The 19,373-nt window shown below is 44.4% G+C and overlaps 1 protein-coding gene across 2 annotated transcripts in view; it reads right to left on the bottom strand.

Moving 5' to 3' along the window:
• The window catches only part of pemt (phosphatidylethanolamine N-methyltransferase), a 79,765-nt gene that overhangs the window by 26,933 nt on the left and 33,459 nt on the right, over nt 1-19,373 (bottom strand). For both annotated transcript variants that reach the window (XM_056297479.1, XM_056297480.1), the window contains exons 4-5: nt 12,696-12,841; nt 9,381-9,492 (exon numbers count right to left, since the gene is read on the bottom strand). In XM_056297479.1, coding sequence (XP_056153454.1) covers nt 9,381-9,492; nt 12,696-12,841 — 258 coding nt within the window. The remainder of the gene's footprint in view (nt 1-9,380; nt 9,493-12,695; nt 12,842-19,373) is intronic.

Genomic DNA, 19,373 nt, shown 5'->3' with positions numbered 1-19,373 from the left:
GAATCAGTCAAAAGATCTATTTTTGGAACATTGGAAAAATGAAACTAAAACTCAGAGTAGACTAAACTGTTATTTGACCCTAAAAAGAGAATACAGACTGGCCAAGTATCTCCACTCTGTCAGAGATACGAAGCAGAGATGGATCCTGACCAAATACAGGCTCAGTGATCACCAGCTGTCTATAGAAACAGGAAGACACAGACAAACATGGCTACCCAGAGAGGAGCGTACAGTGCATCCGGAAAGTATTCACACCCCTTCACTTTCCCCACTTTTTGTTATGTTACAGCCTTATTCCAAAATGGATTAAATTCCTTTTTTTTCTCATCAATCTATGTAATGTAGTGTAATCAATCTACATACAATACCCCATAATGACAAAGCGAAAAAGGTTTTGTAGAAATTTTTGCAAATTTATTAAAAATAAAAAGCTGAAATATTGCATGTACATAAGTATTCACACCCTTTACTCAGTACTTGGTTGAGGCACCCTTGGCAGCGATTACAGCCTCAAGTCTTCTTGGGTATGAAGCTACAAGCTTGGCACACCTATATTTGGGGTATTTCTCCCATTCTTCTCTGCAGATCCTCTCGATCTCTATAAGGTTAGATGGGGAGCGTCGCTGCACAGCTATTTTCAGGTCTTTCCAGAGATGTTCAATGGGGTTCAAGTCTGGGCTCTGGCTGGGCCACTCAAGGACATTCACAGACTTGTCCCGAAGCCACTCCTTCATTGTCTTGGCTGTGTGCTTAGGGTCGTTGTCGTGTTGAAAGGTAAACCTTCGCCTCAGTCTGAGGTCCTGAGTGCTCTGGAACAGGTTTTCATCAAGGATCTCTCTGTACTTTGCTCCATTAATCTTTCCCTCGATCCTGACTAGTCTCCCGGTTCCTGCCGCTGAAGAACATCCCCACAGCATGATGCTGCCACCACCATGCTTCACTGTAGGGATGGTATTAGCAAGATGATGAGAGGTGCCTGGTTTCCTCTAGATGTGACATTTGGCATTCAGGCCAAAGAGTTCAATCTTGGTTTCATCAGACCAGAGAATCTTGTTTCTCATGGTCTGAGAGTCCTTTAGGTGCTTTCTGGCAAACTCCAAGCAGGCTGTCATGTGCCTTTTACTGAGCACAGGCTTCCGTCTGGCCATTCTACCATAAAGGCCTGATTGGTGGAGTGCTGCAGAGATGGTTGTCCTTCTGGAAGGTTCTCCCATCTCCACAGAGGAACGCTGGAGCTCTGTCAAAGTGACCATCGGGTTCTTGGTCACCTCCCTGACCAAGGCCCTTCTCCCCCGATTGCTCAGTTTGGCTGGGCGGCCAGCTCTAGGAAGAGTCCTGGTGGATCCAAACTTCTTCCATTTACGAATGATGGAGACCACTGTGCTCTTCGGGACCTTCAAAGCTGTAGAATTTTTTTTTACCCTTCTCCAGATCTGTGCCTCGATACAATCCTGTGTTGGAGGTCCACAGACAATTCCTTTGACTTCATGGCTAGGTTTCTGCTCTGACATGCACTGTCAACAGTGGGACCTTATATAGACAGGTGTGTGCCTTTCCAAATCATGTCCAATCCATTGAATTTACTACAGGTGGACTCCAATCAAGATGTAGAAACATGTCAAGGATGATCAGTGGAAACAGGATGAACCTGAGATCAATTTTGAGTGTCATAGCAAAGGTTGTGAATACTTATGTACATGCAATATTTCAGTTTTTTATTTTTAATAAATTTGCAAACATTTCTACAAAACCTTTTTCACTTTGTCATTATGGGGTATTGTGTGTAGATTGATGAGAAAAAAAAGGAATTTAATCCATTTTGGAATATGGCTGTTAGTCCATGGGCCAGACGATATTTCGGTACACTCAAGGTGGCAAAACTTACTTATAATTTTTGAAAGGATCCATGTCTGTAGATGATATTTTGGTATGATAACCATTCCTGAGTGGCAGCTGTATCACAGTTATCAGCTCATGAAGTTAACCACCCGCTAAACTAAATTGCATTTTAAACGCTGGTGCATATCCTGGTTTAGCCTCATGGTCAGGACATTTTTCAATGTTCTATAATATTGTCTTTGGTATCATTTTAAAGGGGACCTTCTTAGCTTCATTCAAGCCCTGTTGTGGATATTTCTCACAAATATAGAGGTCACTTGAGCTCTTCAACCCGTCAATAACACATATCTTTCTGCAATGTTCGCCTAAACTATATACTTTCTTTTAGCCCTGTGGCATCTAGGAATATCAGGGACACAAAACACAAAAACTGGAATACTCACAGGACTGTAAAGATTCAGAAAATGTATAATATACCCATACTATTTCATTGTGTGAGGTGATTGTGAGCCTTAAATGAGAACTAGACCAAAGCCAGTTAGGTCACAAACTGGTCTCTATACATTTGTTTAAATACACAATCAAAATACATGATAAAAAGGAATACCATAGTGAGGTAATGAACTATTTTAATATTTTAAACAACATTGACATTTACATATACTTAGTCAATGATACATGTAATCCCATATCATTAGTGGGTATATGTAATGGTAATGGGTAGGGTAATGGGTATATGTGAATATGGTTACATTATTGTTATCAAGCTCTGGGTAACCAAGTCCAGAATCAACATCCTGTGCATCAATAGACTACTACCACAGTAATACCATCAGAATCATCACACTGTCATTCATCAAACTGCTCGTTTCTCTCATCATTTGACTCCCCAAGTTCAAAGTCCAGTTCTGGACCATCCTGCTGTTTTTGGTTACTGCAGGTCTGTAACCTGCACATGTCTGTGCATGGAAGTCCATTTGACAGGCACATGCAGCTTGGCATTTTGCATGAATGCACACACTTGCATGTTAGCATTTCCAAGACCACATCTGGTGCAGGTGGGGAGCGCATCCAGTAAATGGCCAGCTTGCCTTCATCGTCTGTCCATCCATACTCAGTAGGGCTTGGCACCACAGGGTTAGCCTGCAGACAGCACTTCCATATTGCTGCCTGATAGTTGGCTCGTTGAACATGCATAAAGAGACAGTCTCTACATGGTGGCAGCTGGCTGGACTCAACCTCTCCCCTTTTGGTGCAGAAGAGCTGGTAACGCAGTTTGTTCACCTCAGCAGTGCTGCTATTAGCAACATACATCCGACAGGTGAACTGCTCAATTTTCTGGAACAGCTCATCACTCACATTCCATGTCTGTCCCAGTTGACTAAAAGTCTCTTGGCAGGAAGTGTGCTTTCTCACTATCTTCAGGGCATTCTGCTTCCCTCGACCAGCGAATGCACTGACAGTGTCGCAGCCTGTGAAGGCATGTAAGCCAATTAGGCTGTCACAGATGCTGTCTCCAAGTGAACTTGCCAGTTTGGTGATGTCGACAAACCGTGGGCGGTTCTGAGTCCCACACTTCTGGTAGATGGGACAGGTGATGTCCTTCTGGAAGCCAAGACAAAGCACCATGACATCAGTGTCCTCAGCTGTGATGATAACTGACTTTGAGCCCGCATTTGCTGCATGCAATGCATGCAGGAGCAGACGGGTGTCAGCTTCTTCATGTGTGGAGTGCAGTTCTGCTGCTTCCTCACACCCATCTTCTGTCAACTTGCAGCAGGTTTCCTCACGGGTCATGTACAACACCTTGCCATGCAGCATAGCTCTGTATCGTGGGAGTTTCCACTCTTCCACCAGAAACTTGATGAGACTGGTCTTGTTGGAGGAACTGCACAGAAATTTTCTCCACTGCTGGACGTGGTGTCCCCCTGCAAGATTCTTGTACTGGAGAGTGATGTCTCCACCCCGGTTCAGTCGTTCAGCATCTTTGATCGAAGTCTGGTGATAGACATCAAAAACAACATCAATCCTCCCACTCTGTGCTCCCTCATGGAGGACCTGGGTCAAGGCTGACTTTGCCACCTGTGCAAAGGTTTTGTTGTTGCCATTCATTTTTTGGACCAGGCTCATCCCATCAATGATGGAAGTAGATGGGATTGGGATGTCTTCTGCAGGAGATACATTCTTTTCAAGCTCTCTGGCAAGTGCAGCCTTGTTTGTTTTTCGTAAGGACCCATCAGCATTTGCCAGTGCCCATGGTAGTGGGCCCAATGGGTAGGCAAGGACATCCTTCTATCTGCCTTCAGAACCACATCCTGTGCTTTCTTTCCATGAGCTTGTTTTGTGCTGATATTGGAGAATGTTTTCAGATTTTGCTTGGCCATCTTGTCGTGGAATTTCACAGGTGGTGGGTCTGCATCTAACCTTGTTTGCTGGAATGCTTGGTAGGCCTCTTCTCCTTTCTCAAGAGCTCTCAAGAGATCTATGGTCACATCAGGTGGAGCCATGTTGCCAGTGGAGAAGCTAACCAAATCAATCTCATCAGGGGACATAGGATTGAGCCAGTTATTCTCCATAAGGTCCATGAGAGACTGGACATCTGCTTCATCTCTCTTGATCCTTGGACTCTGTAGATCTGGATGAGACCATTTGCACCTGCCTTGACCTGTCAGGTCTCTCAGCTGTCTGAGGTACATGCTTCTATACTCAGCTGTGAGATAATATTTGGTCACAGCTCCTGCCTTCAAGCTGAATCCCTTTGTCCCTCCAGCTGTTTGGATGTCTTTGTTCACCGTTTCTTCTATAGCTTGGTCAACAGGGATTCGGCCAAAGGGATTGGTGGAGCCCAGTTGGACTGAGAAGCCTCCTTCCATGAATTCTGTGTACACATCTGGGTGTGTGATGGGCAGCTCAGACATCTGGGCGTAGTAGTAGGGGAGGTAGCGTGCATAATTCATCCTGTCATAAGCAAAGCACCATGGGATCATTGCTCGAATGCTAGCCAAGTGTAGCATCCAGTCTCCCTCTCTGGATGCTCGGATGAGCCCCAACAAGATTTCAACCATGTCCAAATAGGACATCCAGAAGTTCGAGAGGCTGCCGTTTCCACCTCTAAGGAACTCACGGTAGACTTCAAATAGATCCATGATGCGTGTACAAGAGCTGTTCTCGAGGACCTCCTTCAAAGCATGTTGTGAGACTTCTTTCCCAAGGCTGTCAATGGTCTTCAGTGTCTCATTCAGGTGAACCATGTCATTCCTGTGAGTTTCTTCCAACCAGGACAGGAAACCATTCAAGGTCAGTCGCATGAGAGCCTCATACAGGAGCTTGTGTAGTCGCACTGCCCTGTTGTACTTGCGGCCATCCATAACACCAGCAATTGAGCCTTCTGCAATCATGCCAGACTCAATGCAGAGGTCTTTGAGTCCAGCACCTTGGAAACGCTTTCCTATTATTGCCAGCAGTGTGCAGATGGTGTGGAATACCCCAAGCCTAACGATGATATCATGGAACTTGTCATGGTGTTTCCATGTGATCTCAACAGCCTTCGCATACAGGGCTTGGTCAAAGACACAGACAATCTTCCTCAGGCCTAAGCACTGCATGATGCTCAGTGACTGGTTAAGCACCTCGTTGACAGTAGACATTTGTGTCGCTGGAGCATTGATGGTAGGCAGATAGCCAATATTGTCGGGGATGACCGTCATCTCTCCTCGAGTCAGGATGTTGAAGCCTGTCCAGCTGCTGACTGACTGTTCTTCTTGTTGTGACATGCGTGCTAGGACCCAAAGAAGGTTTTTCTCTCTGGCAAGCTTAGTATTGGCTGCAGTATCGGCATCTGACTTTTTGCTTTGTGGTGGCCCTACCCGTTGTCCAGCATTGTAAGTTGGTAACATTGGTGGGGGTCCATCAATGCTTCTCTTCTTTGTTTTGGGAACAGTGGGCATGGGTTGGACAGGAAGTGGGTTGACTGGCTTTGCTTGCACAGCAATCCCATTGACTCTGTGAGATGTTCCCTCACCACTGACAGTTTCTTCAAGACGGTCGATATTGTCCCAGGCTAAAGTTGTGAATATGCCAGGATGGATGTTAGCTGGAAGGGCAATGCCACTCCCTGATGATGAGAGTTTCTGGAGACACAGGGCAGTGTTGATCTCTTCCATCTGTGAATAGGACACACTGTGACCAAGTCGGTTGAGGATGTTTATCAACTCTACATTTCCTGTCAACGATTTGACACTGAATGGCAGAACAATGTGCTTGGAAGGCTTGGTATTTCCACATGTCACTGCATATACTATGTCATGGCCAAATGACTGCAGAAGGCACTGCACTCTCTGGGATGCATGATCAGGATCATTTGAGCCTGTGAGTAGAGAGTACAGGAAGATAATGAGCGACTCTGGAATGGTAGGACATTCTGCTTCTGGTTTGATTTCAGGTGGCCAGGTTTGAGGAACATCTTGACTTTTAATGTCTGCTCTCAATTTGATGGCTGCTTTGGCTATAACATCTTGTGCACTGACACTTTTCAGGGTCTGCAGCTCCCTTTTGAGAGACTGATTTTCTTTGGCAAGTTCCCTCATGGACAAGTTATCGGGATAGAGGAGGAATTTTCCTTTCTCATCAGGGAATATCTGCAAGGCTCCAGCAAACTCACTCTCCAGGTTTCGCCTTATGTGCTTCTTGGTTGATTCCTTGACTTGGGCAATGCCTTGGGAGCTCATTGAAGCTACCAGTCTAGAAGAGAGATCAGTCATTGTCATCACTTGAGGATTGCCAAAAAGCTCCATCCTGATGAAGAGGAACAGCTCATTGTATGCCTTATTCACAGCAGCTTCATACTGGGCTGCAGCATCATCATCTTCATTGCTGGCAACCTCTCCTTTGGAAACCTCTTCTTTGGTGTAAAGTCTATAGCATGACCTGTGGTAGTGCCCTTCAGCTGCTACAAGGTCTCTACTCACAATGGCAAGGATTCTGCTGTCCCTTTTCTTTGTGGCTGCACTCCTGATCTTTTCATCAGCTCGCAGTTCTCGACACTGCACCAGTACTTCTCTCGTATTCTGTATCTTGGAATATTTGCTGTTTTTCTGACAAAATATGCACTCTGCATCATAAGTCCTAGATGTACTTGGAGCATGTCGAGCTACTCTCTTAGATTGTTTCTCTTCAGCAGAGACACAACTTTTCTTTTCTTTTGCAAGGAGGCCATCAAGAATTTGCTTCATAGTGAAGATACTGCGACACTTTCTGTGGTAGTAGATTGCTGGAATCTGTCCCTCAGGAATGTCTTTTGCCAGTTTCAAAACTGGTGCATGATTGCGTATCTGAGCTGCCCTGAGCAGAGTTCTCCATGAGTCGACACTTTGTAGTGAAACCAGCTTATCTGTATCATCAGAACAGTGGATAATGCACTCCACCCGTGGGCGCTTTGGTATTGGGTAAAAACTTGCTTGTTCACCAGTGGCCATATTCAGTCAGTTTTCACCTGCCACATACAAACAAATACATGTAACTTAGGTGTATGAACACTACTAAAACAAAGTTTACTTTGCTTCACCAGCGTCATATTACCATTATTTATCTTACATAGCCACAAATAGATACATTACCTAGTTGCTATGCAACAGCTGTATTTTGTCCACATGAGGCCGCTAAAATCAACACAAGATGAAAGTTCCTCGTAGCCACTTTAACTAATCATATTAACATATACATTAAAAGAACATGCTAACATTATGGGAAATTAGCTTACAATCTTCTCCAGAGTGAGACAAGAAGATAGATACCAGTTTCCTCTATATGTGTTTAGTAGAAAGCTATCTGGCTGCACGTTAGCCTAGCTTAGCACAATGAATGGAAGTACACAGTACTGGTTATCCTTGGTTGTTGGCCAACTAAGAACTGTCCCAGAGTTTAAGCTAGGCTAATCAGTACCAGGGGTGTTGAAATGCTATATTTGTAAAAATCTGGGCAAATACACAATCGTGAGAGGCACAGAAACAGGTTTCCTGAAAGAAAAATGAAATAGCTGCTCATTTGGAAAGGTTATCATGTATTATTTTACTTCTGTTAGTGTACCAAATAAAATGGCACCAGTGAAGTTGTGTCACCTTGGGTGATATCGATATCTGGTCTGACCCATGGACTAACTGGCTTTGGTCTAGTTAGTTTCTTAGTAATAATAACCTTCTAATTTAAGGTTCACAATCACCTCACACAATGAAATAATATGGGTATATTATATATTTCCTGAATCCTTACAGTCCTGTGAGTATTCCAGTTTTTGTGTTTTGTGTCCCTGATATTCCTAGATGCCACAGGGCTAAAAGAAAGTATATAGTTTAGGCGAACATTGCAGAAAGATGTGTGTTAATGATGGGTTGAAGAGCTCAAGTGACCTCTATATTTGTGAGAAATATCCACAACAGGGCTTGAATGAAAGCTAAGAAGGTCCCCTTTAAAATGATACCAAAGACAATATTATAGAACATTGAAAAATGTCCTGACCATGAGGCTAAACCAGGATATGCACCAGCGTCTAAAATGCAATTTACTTTAGGGGCTGGTTAACTTCATGAGCTGATAACTGTGATACAGCTGCCACTCAGGAATGGTTATCATACCAAAATATCATCTACAGACATGGATCCTTTCAAAAATTATAAGTAAGTTTTGCCACCTTGAGTGTACCGAAATAGGAAATTTTGGGCTCTGGCCCATGGACTATGTGACATAACAACATGTGGGGAAAGTAAAGGGGTGTGAATACTTTCCAGATGCACAGGGGAGGTAGAAACAGAGAGGCACTTCCTCCTCCACTGTGAGAAGTTCTCGTCAGTAAGAGACTTCCACTTCGGGAAATTGCCAAGAAAACACCAAACTTCCTACTGTTAAGCCCAGAGGAGAACCTGGCAGTTCTCCTAGTGAAGGAACAACAGCTCCTCTGGCAGCTAAATACGTATCTGCCTGCCACAGCCTGCGGGACTCACAACCACTGTGAGACCCCCAAGATATATGCTGTTGAGTCACAGCATTCAACTGTGTGGCATTTGTTGCACTGTACTGTATGGCAGTGAGGGAAAAAAGGGGTTGACTGCTTCGGTGGGCAAAGATATGGAGCATGCTTATGTGATGACACCTATGTATTAATGAGTGATGTAATGTGAATTTGATATGTATTTAATATGTGATGTAATGTTTTATTCTTTTGCAAACTGGCAATGGCATATTTTCTGTTCATGCCAATAAAGCTATTTGAATTTGAGAGAGAGAGAGAGAGAGAGAGAGAGAGAGAGAGAGAGAGAGAGAGAGAGAGAGAGAGAGAGAAAGAATAGAGGATAAACAAAACGAAGCTCAAGACAGTGATCTTAAGACTTCTGAGTACTTGGAGTCGTGGAGTCTTTTTGCTCAGAGGTACTAAGTCAGTGGTTGTTGGTAAATAGCATAATTTTCCATTCAGAGAGCAGCTGGCTATCACAGACAAATAAAATAAATAAAAAGTCATGAACACACACACAAAACACACACAGACTCACATGAGCGCCAGGCCGAGGTAATTGGCAGTGCTGCCCCAGTACATGGGATTCTCCATCAGGCTGAAGGGAAAGCCTGTCAACTTCTTATCCATAAGAATACCAAAGTAGTCACCTGGAAGAATACAAATACACAAGTACACACAAGTATACACACACACACACACACACACACAAACACACACGTGTGTATATATATATAAAAACTTTGTTAAAAGAAACACTCAACGGTAGGGAAAGTGCTCAACAAATAAGGAGCAAAATAATCCAGTGAGTCAAGTAAATGCTTTATGAGACAGTACAAGCCTGTTTCATACCATAAGCAATCATCATGATAATTGCTTATGGCATGAAACAGTGTCCAGATGCCACCAGAACAGCCCAGGTACAGCCCAGACACAATGTGACTCCTTCTTACCTTCTCTATACTTTTCCATCAACACTCTCAAAGCAAACATCGCATCTGTGGTGCTCTTTCCTGGAATGAAACCATACTGCTGCTCGCTAATCGTCACCTCTCCTCTTAACCTAGCTTCGATTACTCTTTCCCATATCTCCATGTTGTGACTGATCAACTTTATACCTCTGTAGTTGCTACAGTTCTGCACATCACCCTTGTTCTTGAAAATCAGTACTAGTATGCTTCTTCTCCACTCCTCAGGCATTCTCTCACATTCCAAGATTGTGTTAAACAATCTAGTTAAAAACTCCACGGGCGTCCAGGCAGCGTGGCAGTCTATTCCATTGCCTACCAACATGGGGATCACCGGTTTGAATCCCCATGTTACCTTCGGCTTGGTCGGGCGTCCCTTGAGTCAAAATTGGCCTCGTCTGCGGATGGAAAGCCAGATGTCGGTATGTGTCCTGGTCGCTGCACTAGCACCTCCTCTGGTGGTCGGGGTGCCTGTTCAGGGGGGAGGGGGACTGGGGGGAATAATGTGATCCGCCCATGTGCTACGGCCCCCTGGGGACATTGTCAAGTGAAAAGAAGCGGCTGGTGACTCCACATGTGTCAGAGGAAACATGTGGTAGTCTGCAGCCCTCCCCAGCTCTGCGGAGGGGGTGGAGCAGCGACTGGGACGGCTCGGATGAGTGGGGTAATTGGCCAAGTACAACAGGGTAGGAAAAAAAGGGGGGGGGTACAAAAAACAAAACTCCACTACCATCTCTCCTAAACACCTCCATGCCTCCACAGGTATGTGATCTGGACCAACTGCTTTTCCACTCTTCATTCTCTTCATAGCTGCCTTCACTTCCTGCTTACTAATCCACCGCACCTCCTGATTCACTATCCCCACGTCATCCAACCTTCTCTCTCTCTCATTTTCTTCATTCATCAGCCCCTCAAAGTACTCCTTCCACCTTCTCAACACACTCTCCTCGCTTGTCAGCACATTTCCATCTCTATCCTTGATCACCCTAACCTGCTGCACATCCTTCCCAGCTCGGTCCCTCCATCTAGCCAATCGGTACAAGTCCTTTTCTCCTTCCTTAGTGTCTAACTTTTTTTTTTTTTTTTAGATGGTGATGCTGGCCATGTGGCTTGGGTCCTGGGCTGTTCCAGTGGAGTCTGGACACTGCTTGGCATCCTCCTATTAATTAAAGATTAATAGGAGGATTAAATTAATAGAATTAGATTAATTGAATTAAAGATATATGTTCTTCATATATCTTTAATTCAATTATAATTGTGTTTTCCTCTTTCAATGTCGTATTTCTGTAAATTGTGTAAACACAACATCATTACACGTTGTCCGTCTTGGGAGAGAGATCCTCCTCTGTTGCTCTCCCTGAGGTTTTTTCTTATTTTTTCTCCCTGTTAAATGTTTTTTAGGGAGTTGTTCCTTATCCAATGTGAGGGTCTAAGGACAGGATGTTGTGTTGCTTTAAAGCCCCCTGAGGCACATTTGTAATTTATGATATTGGGCTATACAAATAAAATTGACTTGACTTGACTTAACCTGTCATACAATCACCATACGCCTTTTCCTTTGCCTTCACCACCTCTCTCTTCGCTTTACACTGCATCTCCTTGTACTCCTGTCTACTTTCTTCATCTCTCTGACTATCCCACTTCTTCTTTGCCAACCTTTTCATCTGTATACTTTGCTGTACTTCCTCATTCCACCACCAAGTCTCCTTGTCTTCCTTCCTCTGTCCTGATGACACACCAAGTACCTTCCTTGCTGTCTCCCTCACTATTCTGCAGTGGTTGCCCAGCCATCCGGCAAATCTTCACTACCACCCGGTGCCTGTCTTACCTCCTGCCTGAACTCCACACAACAGTCTTCCTTCTTCAACTTCCACCATTTGATCTTTGGCTGTGTCTTCACTCGCTTCTTGTTCTTGGTCTCCAAAGTCATCCTACAGACCACAATCCGATGCTGCCTAGCTACGTTCTCCCTTGTCACCACCTTGCAGTCTTCAATCCCTTTCAGATCGCATCTCCTACATAAGATAAAGTCCACCTGTGTGCACTTTCCTCCACTCTTGTACGTCACCCTGTGTTCCTCCCTCTTCTTGAAATATGTATTCACCACAGCCATTTCCACCCTTTTCACAAAATCGACCACCATCTGTCCTTCCACATTCCTGTCCTTGACACCATACCTACCCATCACCTCCTCATCACCTCTGTTCCCTTCCCCAACATGCCCATTGAAGTCCGCGCCACGTCCGTGTGCCGTCGTCAAGACAAATGACTTAATTACAAATTAGGGGGAGATTAGGGAGGTGGGTGGGTGGGGGATTAAATAAATTAAGTGTGGCCAAGACTTTCTACTGCTGGAATTGCATGATTCCGTCTGGTTTGTAGCTCCAGATCTTTGACTTCCTCCCGTATATCGGGATAATGTGACTTGGCAGGTGATCAGCAAACACAACGTTTTTTCTTAAATTATTACTAAATTCTTTCCTTTCAGACACCCTCTCTCTGTATCCTGCAGTGTCTTCTCAGAGTCACAATGACTGCAGCCACGTCAGCCATGCAAGGACACACTTTTCAGAGGCATTAAATAGCACAAAGGTTATAATTACTAACAGTCCTGATAAATTGCATTTGGGGTACATTTCCATAATCTCCACCAAACATCTCATTCTTTGAAAAGGGCAACTTCTATAAAGGCATATACAATGCATAGAAATGCAATGATGCTGAGGCACAAAAAGGTTTGCCCCACCCATTCTCTCATCTCATTCACACAAAATGCCCATTGTGTCCTTACAGTAAAACATCATAGTACATTTTCAATGCTGAAAGAGGGTTTGCACTGGTGTGACATGTTAGTAGATCTGGCTCTATGTATGCATGAAACCCACCAAGAAAAGTGCCTGTGAATCCTAGAGCCAGGAAACTGCTGACCACCAGTAGAGTACCCAGCACCATGAGAGCTATACCCACGTAGAAGACCTCTGGCCTGGCCATCACCTCCCACTGTGCCTGGTTCTTCATCACCACTGTTATACTGCAGAAAAATTAAAATTAAACGTTTTTCATCACCAAATACCTTAATGGTTTTCCTCAAAGAAACATCATCATTTAAAGGAAAACTTCACCAGCTTTTATGTTGATGTCCAATTAGTATTGATGGCAAACATAGTCAATTAAAGCATTAAATTCTCCTGGTCACAGAGTCATGATGGCAGTGCCTTCATGTACCAGGATGTATTTCGCATGAAGTTCTGACACACAACCCCAAAATCCTTCCAAAACAAACCAAGCTCGTTGTGGTGGTTGTTTCTTGCAGCTCTGTATACAAAGAACGGTGTCTTAAAATTTTCATTTTTCGATCAGAAAACCGAAGAATGACATAAATTGATTTGAGTTGGATTAGTTTTACTAACAAACATGTCTTCTCGTTGTATCATGCCCGGATGCAACAGCTACAGAAATAACACAGGGGAGGGAGTGCGCGTAAGCTACCACCGATTACCAACAGATGTGAAACAGTGGAAAGAATGGCTTCGAGAGATTAAAAAAAAAAACCCCAAATATGATGAGAAAACACCGACATCTATACTGGGAAATCTTCGGGTACGCTCTCTGCATTTTGCAGCAGATGACTAAAACAGGGACAGACATTTCAACTATGTGATATTTTAGCATATATTTATACTATAATAGCACTGCATTCATATAACGCACATATTTTTACATATTTTTTATTTTTCTATATACATTGTTAAATATTGCAGTACAATGCATATAGTTTTACATATTTTTCATTTTCTTATAATTTCCCTTATGCTTCAAAAGAAGTTGAATCAATTCATCTGGACACGTTCATTGAAAGAGAAACATTTCATCACTCATCTAAGTGACCTCTTCAGTCTCAACTGTAATAATAAATAAACTATAAATGAAATAAATAAATCTCAATAGACGTTGTGTCCAGATGAACTGATTCAACTTTCTTTGATTTTCTTACCTAGATTATTGAGCATGCATAAATAAATTTACTTATGCTTACATACACTCACCGGCCACTTTATTAGGCACACCTGTCCAACTGCTCGTTAACGCAAATTTCTAATCAGCCAATCACATGGCAGCAACTCAATGCATTTAGGCATGTAGACATGGTCAAGACGATCTGCTGCAGTTCAAACCGAGCATCAGAATGGGGAAGAAAGGTGATTTAAGTGACTTTGAACGTGGCATGGTTGTTGGTGCCAGACGGGCTGGTCTGAGTATTTCAGAAACTGCTGATCTACTGGGATTTTCACGCACAACCATCTCTAGGGTTTACAGAGAATGGTCCGAAAAAGAGAAAATATCCAGTGAGCGGCAGTTCTGTGGGCGAAAATGCCTGGTTGATGCCAGAGGTCAGAGGAGAATGGCCAGACTGGTTCGAGCTGATAGAAAGGCAACAGTAACTCAAATAACCACTCATTACAACCGAGGTATGCAGAAGAGCATCTCTGAATGCACAACACGTCGAACCTTGAGGCAGATGGGCTACAGCAGCAGAAGACCACACCGGGTGCCACTCCTGTCAGCTAAGAACAGGAAACTGAGGCTACAATTCGCACAGGCTCACCAAAATTGGACAATAGAAGATTGGAAAAACGTTGCCTGGTCTGATGAGTCTCGATTTCTGCTGCGACATTCGGATGGTAGGGTCAGAATTTGGCGTCAACAACATGAAAGCATGGATCCACCCTGCCTTGTATCAACGGTTCAAGCTGGTGGTGGTGGTGTAATGGTGTGGGGGATATTTTCTTGGCACACTTTGGGCCCCTTAGTACCAATTGAGCATCGTGTCAACGCCACAGCCTACCTGAGTATTGTTGCTGACCATGTCCATCCCTTTATGACCACAGTGTTCCCATCTTCTGATGGCTACTTCCAGCAGGATGACGCGCCATGTCATAAAGCTCGAGTCATCTCAGACTGGTTTCTTGAACATGGTAATGAGTTCACTGTATTCAAATGGCCTCCACAATCACCAGATCTCAATCCAATAGAGCACCTTTGGGATGTGGTGGACCGGGAGATTTGCATCATGGATGTGCAGCTGACAAATCTGCAGCAACTGCGTGATGCTATCATGTCAATATGGACCAAACTCTCTGAGGAATGTTTCCAGTACCTTGTTGAATCTATGTCACGAAGGATTAAGGCAGTTCTGAAGGCAAAAGGGGGTCCAACCCGGTACTAGCAAGGTGTACCTAATAAAGTGGCCAGTGAGTGTATATTTTCCCTTCTAAAATGTGCACAACTTTAACTTGACCCAATTCCCCCTCAAGGCTCAATAAAATATTTCTGATTCTGATTATTCTGATTATTAAAGGGGACCAGAGGATGTACTCCAATTAGTGGGGCATCACATTGCTTAGCCTTACAAGGAAAGTATACTTTAGGGTGCTGGAAAGGAGGCTCCGACTGATTGTCAAACCTCAAATCCAGGAGGAACAATGTGGATTCTGTTCTGGCCGTGGAACATCTGACCAACTTTTTAAGTGCTGAGGGGGCATGGGAGTTTAGCCAGCCAGTCTACATGTGTATTGTGGACTTGGAGAAGGCTTACGACAGTGTACCCCAGGGCATTCTGTGGGGGGGGGGTATTTCAGGAGTATGGGGTACCAGGGCAGTTGCTACAAGCAATCCAGTCCTTGTATAGCCAAAGGGAGAGCTGTGTCGATGTTCTCAGCACAAAGTCAAATACGTTTTCAGTTGATGTCGGACTCCACCAAGGTTGTCCCTTGTCGCCGATTCTGTTTGTGATATTCATGGACAGGATCTCAAGGGACAGCCAAGGTGAGGAGTGTGTCCGTTTTGGGAACCTCAGAACTGCATCTCTGCTCTTTGCAGATGATGTGGCTTTGTTGGCTTCATCAGAACGCGACCTCCAGTGCGCACTAGGGCAGTTTGCAGCTGAGTGTGAAATGGCTGGGATGAGAGTCAGCACCCCCAAGTCTGAGGCTATGGCTCTCGACCGATAAATGGTGGATTGCTCCCTCCGAGTTCTTACCTCAAGTGAAGGAGTTCAAGTATCTCAGGGTCTTGTTCACGAGTGAGGGTAGGATGGAGTGGGAGATTGACAGGCATATTCACAAGCAGTAATGTGGATGTTGTACCAGACTGCTGTCGTGAAGAGGGAGGTGAGCCGGAAGGCAAAGCTCTCAATTTACCAGTCGATCTTCGTCCCAACCCTCACCTATGGTCTTGAGCTTTGGGTAGTGACCAAAAGGGTGAGATCGTGGATACAAGCGGCTGAAATTAGTTTCCTCCATAGGGTGTCTGGGCTCAGCCTTAGAGACAGGGTGAGGAGCTCAGACATCCGGAGGGAGCTCGGAGTAGAGCCGCTGCTCCTTCACATTGAAAGGAGACAGCTGAGGTGGTTCAGACATCTGATTAGGATGTCTCCTGGGTGCCTTCCTTTGGAGGTTTTATGGGCACATCCAACTGGGTAGAGATCCCGGGGTAGACTCAGAACTCGCTGGAGGGACAACATGTCCAATCTGACCTGGGAACACCTTTGGATCCCAGGAGGAGCTGGAGGGCGTTCCTGGGGAGAGGGATGTCTGGAGTGCCCTACTTAGCTTGCTGCCACCATGATCCAACCCCGGAGAAATGGCTGATGATGAGATGAGATGATTCTGATTATGTTGATAGTTTTTGTGTGTTGTAGGTGACGAAAATGATGAGTATGAAGCTGGAAATTGAAGGTATGATGATGAATGTTATCAGCGCATATGCCTGCAAGAGAAAGAATAATTCTGGAATGAGTTGGATGAAGTGGTGGAGAGTGTACTAAAGGAGAGAATGGTGATTGAAGTGGACTTCCATGGACATGTTGGTGAAGGAAACGGAGGTGAATGAAGAGTTGATGGGTAGGTATGGTGACAATGAGAGAAATGTGGAAGGACAGATGTTGGTGGATTTTGTGAAAAGGGTGGCAATGGCTGTGGTAAATACATATTTCAAGAAGAGGGAGGAACACAGGATGGTGTATAAGAGTGGAGGAAAGTGCACACAGATGGACTATATCTTATGCAGGAGGTGCAATCTGAAAGAGACTGGAGACTGCAAGGTGGTGACAGGGGAGAACGTAGCTAGGCAGCATCGGATGGTGGTCTGTAGCATGATTTTGGAGACCAAGAAGAGGAAGAGAGTGAAGGCAGAGCCAAGGATAAAATGGTGGAAGTTGAAGAAGGACAACTGTTGTGTGGAATTCAGGGAGGAGTTAAGACAGGCACTGGGTGGTAGTGAAGACTTGTCGGATGGCTGGGCAACCACTGCAGACGTAGTGAGGGAGACAACTAGGAAGGTACTTGGTATGTCATCTGAAGAGAGGAAGGAAAACAAAACAAAACAGGAAGTACAGCAAAATATACAGAGGAAGAGGTTTGGCAAAGAAGTGGGATAGCCAGAGAGATGACGAAAGTATACAGGGGTGCAAGTACATGTGGCATAAAGCAAAGAGAGGTGGCAAAGACAAAGCAAAAGGCGTATCGTGAGTTGTATGAAAGGTTGGACACTAAGGAAGAAGAAAAGAACTTGTACTGATTGGCTAGATAGACGGACCGAGCTGGGAAGGATGTGCAGCAGGTTAGGGTGATGAAGGATAGAGTTGCAAATGTGTTGACAAGCGAGGAGAGTGTGCTGAGAAGGTGGAAGGAGTACTTTGAGGGGCTGATGAATGAAGAAAATGAGAGAGAGAGAAGGTTGGATGATGTGGGGATAGTGAATCAGGGAGTGCGGTGGATTAGTAAGGAGGAAGTGAGGGCAGCTATGAAGAGGATGAAGAGTTGAAAGGCGGTTGGTCCAGATCACATATCTGTGGAGGCATGGAGATGTTTACGAGAGATGGCAGTGTAGTTTCTTTTTTTCTTTTTGTGGCATTTTCTGCCTTTAGTAGATAGCGATAGTCGAGAGAGACAGGAAAGGAAAAAGGAAAGCGAGGGGATGACATGCAGCAAAGGGTCCCGGCCGGATTTGAAATCAGGCCGCTGCGGTAAGGACTCAGCCTTATATGGTAGGTGCTCTACCTGGTGAGTCACTGGGGCGCCCCACAGTACAGTTTTTAATTTTAACTAGATTCACAGAAAGTGGAATCAGTTCATCGGGACATTTATTGAAACAAAACAAAAAAAAAAAACATTACTCATCTCCTGTTCAGTCTCAACTGACTGCAGGTCTCCCCACCCTTATAAACAATACAGTGGTATAACGAATGAAAAGAACAATCAGTTTCATATGAGAATTACTGTGAACATTGACTAGAGTTACCATGGCAATGTGTACTATTCACAGAGGATTGGGGAATGGTTGTACAATCACAGCGTCGTAAGATGGTGACAGATGTAATCCCCCCCCCTCCCCCTGGTTCAGGGATGGTCATTTCCTCTTCACATAGATGGCCTCTTTTACTCACCGTTCAAACCGGCGTTCTTCCTTATCAAGGATGTGCACATCATCATCCTTGAATGAGTGGCCACTGGCCTGTAGATGGTATAGACCAGGGGTGCCCACAATTTTTTGACTCGTGAGCTACTTTTAAAATGACCAGGTCAAAATGATCTACTCATATTAAAAATAATAATAAAAATACTCAATACATGTTTTACATACATATGAACATTTATATGCAGTGTGTGTATTTATATACATGTTGTGTTACATATACAGTATTGCAATGGATTTGCATTTATATTGAACCTTACACAGGCAATAATCATACTAAGCATTTGCTACTACACTATTTTGAAATTGAATCACTGCATGAACCTTTACAGCTGTGGTAAATAGATTTGTGATCTCTACCTCTCTACTCTGAGGATGACCTGCACTGGAGGGAGTCAGACAGGGTTGCATAGTTCGGACAGTAGCTGCTGGTAGCCAGCCTCAAGCAGGCCTCCAAATGACCATCTGTCATGGTGGAACGGTATTTGGACTTGATAATCTTCATGTGAGAAACGGCTGACTCACACAAATAAGTAGAGCCGAATAATGCTGTCAAGGAGGTTGCGCATTTCCTCATGTTTGGGTACTTGTCCTCTGTAAGTAAGTTCCAAAACTCTCCATGCGCCCTGGACTTAAGCTGAATGTCAGCCTGTACTGTCAGCATCTCATCCTCCACTACAGACGAGTTCAGGTGAAACAGTGTTGCCATTTTTGAGGTGAGGGAATCCACCTCTGTATCTTCCCCAAATGGGTAGCACATAAATGTAGCAAAGCAAAGTCTTGAAACCGTTTGTCAAAGTCTGACCGGACATTTTCAATCTGCTCTGTGTAGCGTGCACTGTCAAGTTGCGCACACGCCCTCCCTTGCTTCTCCAGCTCTGCTGCGAGGTTTCGGAAGTTTCCCAAATCACGGCGCTGCAACTTTGAGGACAGAAGTTGCATTTTCCGTTTGAAAGCGTTAACTGAGCTGATCATGTTTACCACGCTTTTGTTTTTTCCTTGCAGCTCTAAATTAAGCTCGTTCAACATGTTGGTTAAATCAGTTAAAAACGCCAAGTCTAGCAGCCACTGATTGTCATTAATTTGCT

Source organism: Lampris incognitus, chromosome 17 (genome assembly GCF_029633865.1).
Source record: "Lampris incognitus isolate fLamInc1 chromosome 17, fLamInc1.hap2, whole genome shotgun sequence".
Taxonomy (NCBI): Eukaryota; Metazoa; Chordata; class Actinopteri; order Lampriformes; family Lampridae; genus Lampris; species Lampris incognitus.
Note: the sequence above shows the minus strand (reverse complement) of the source record. Positions and strands in the feature narration are given on the sequence as shown.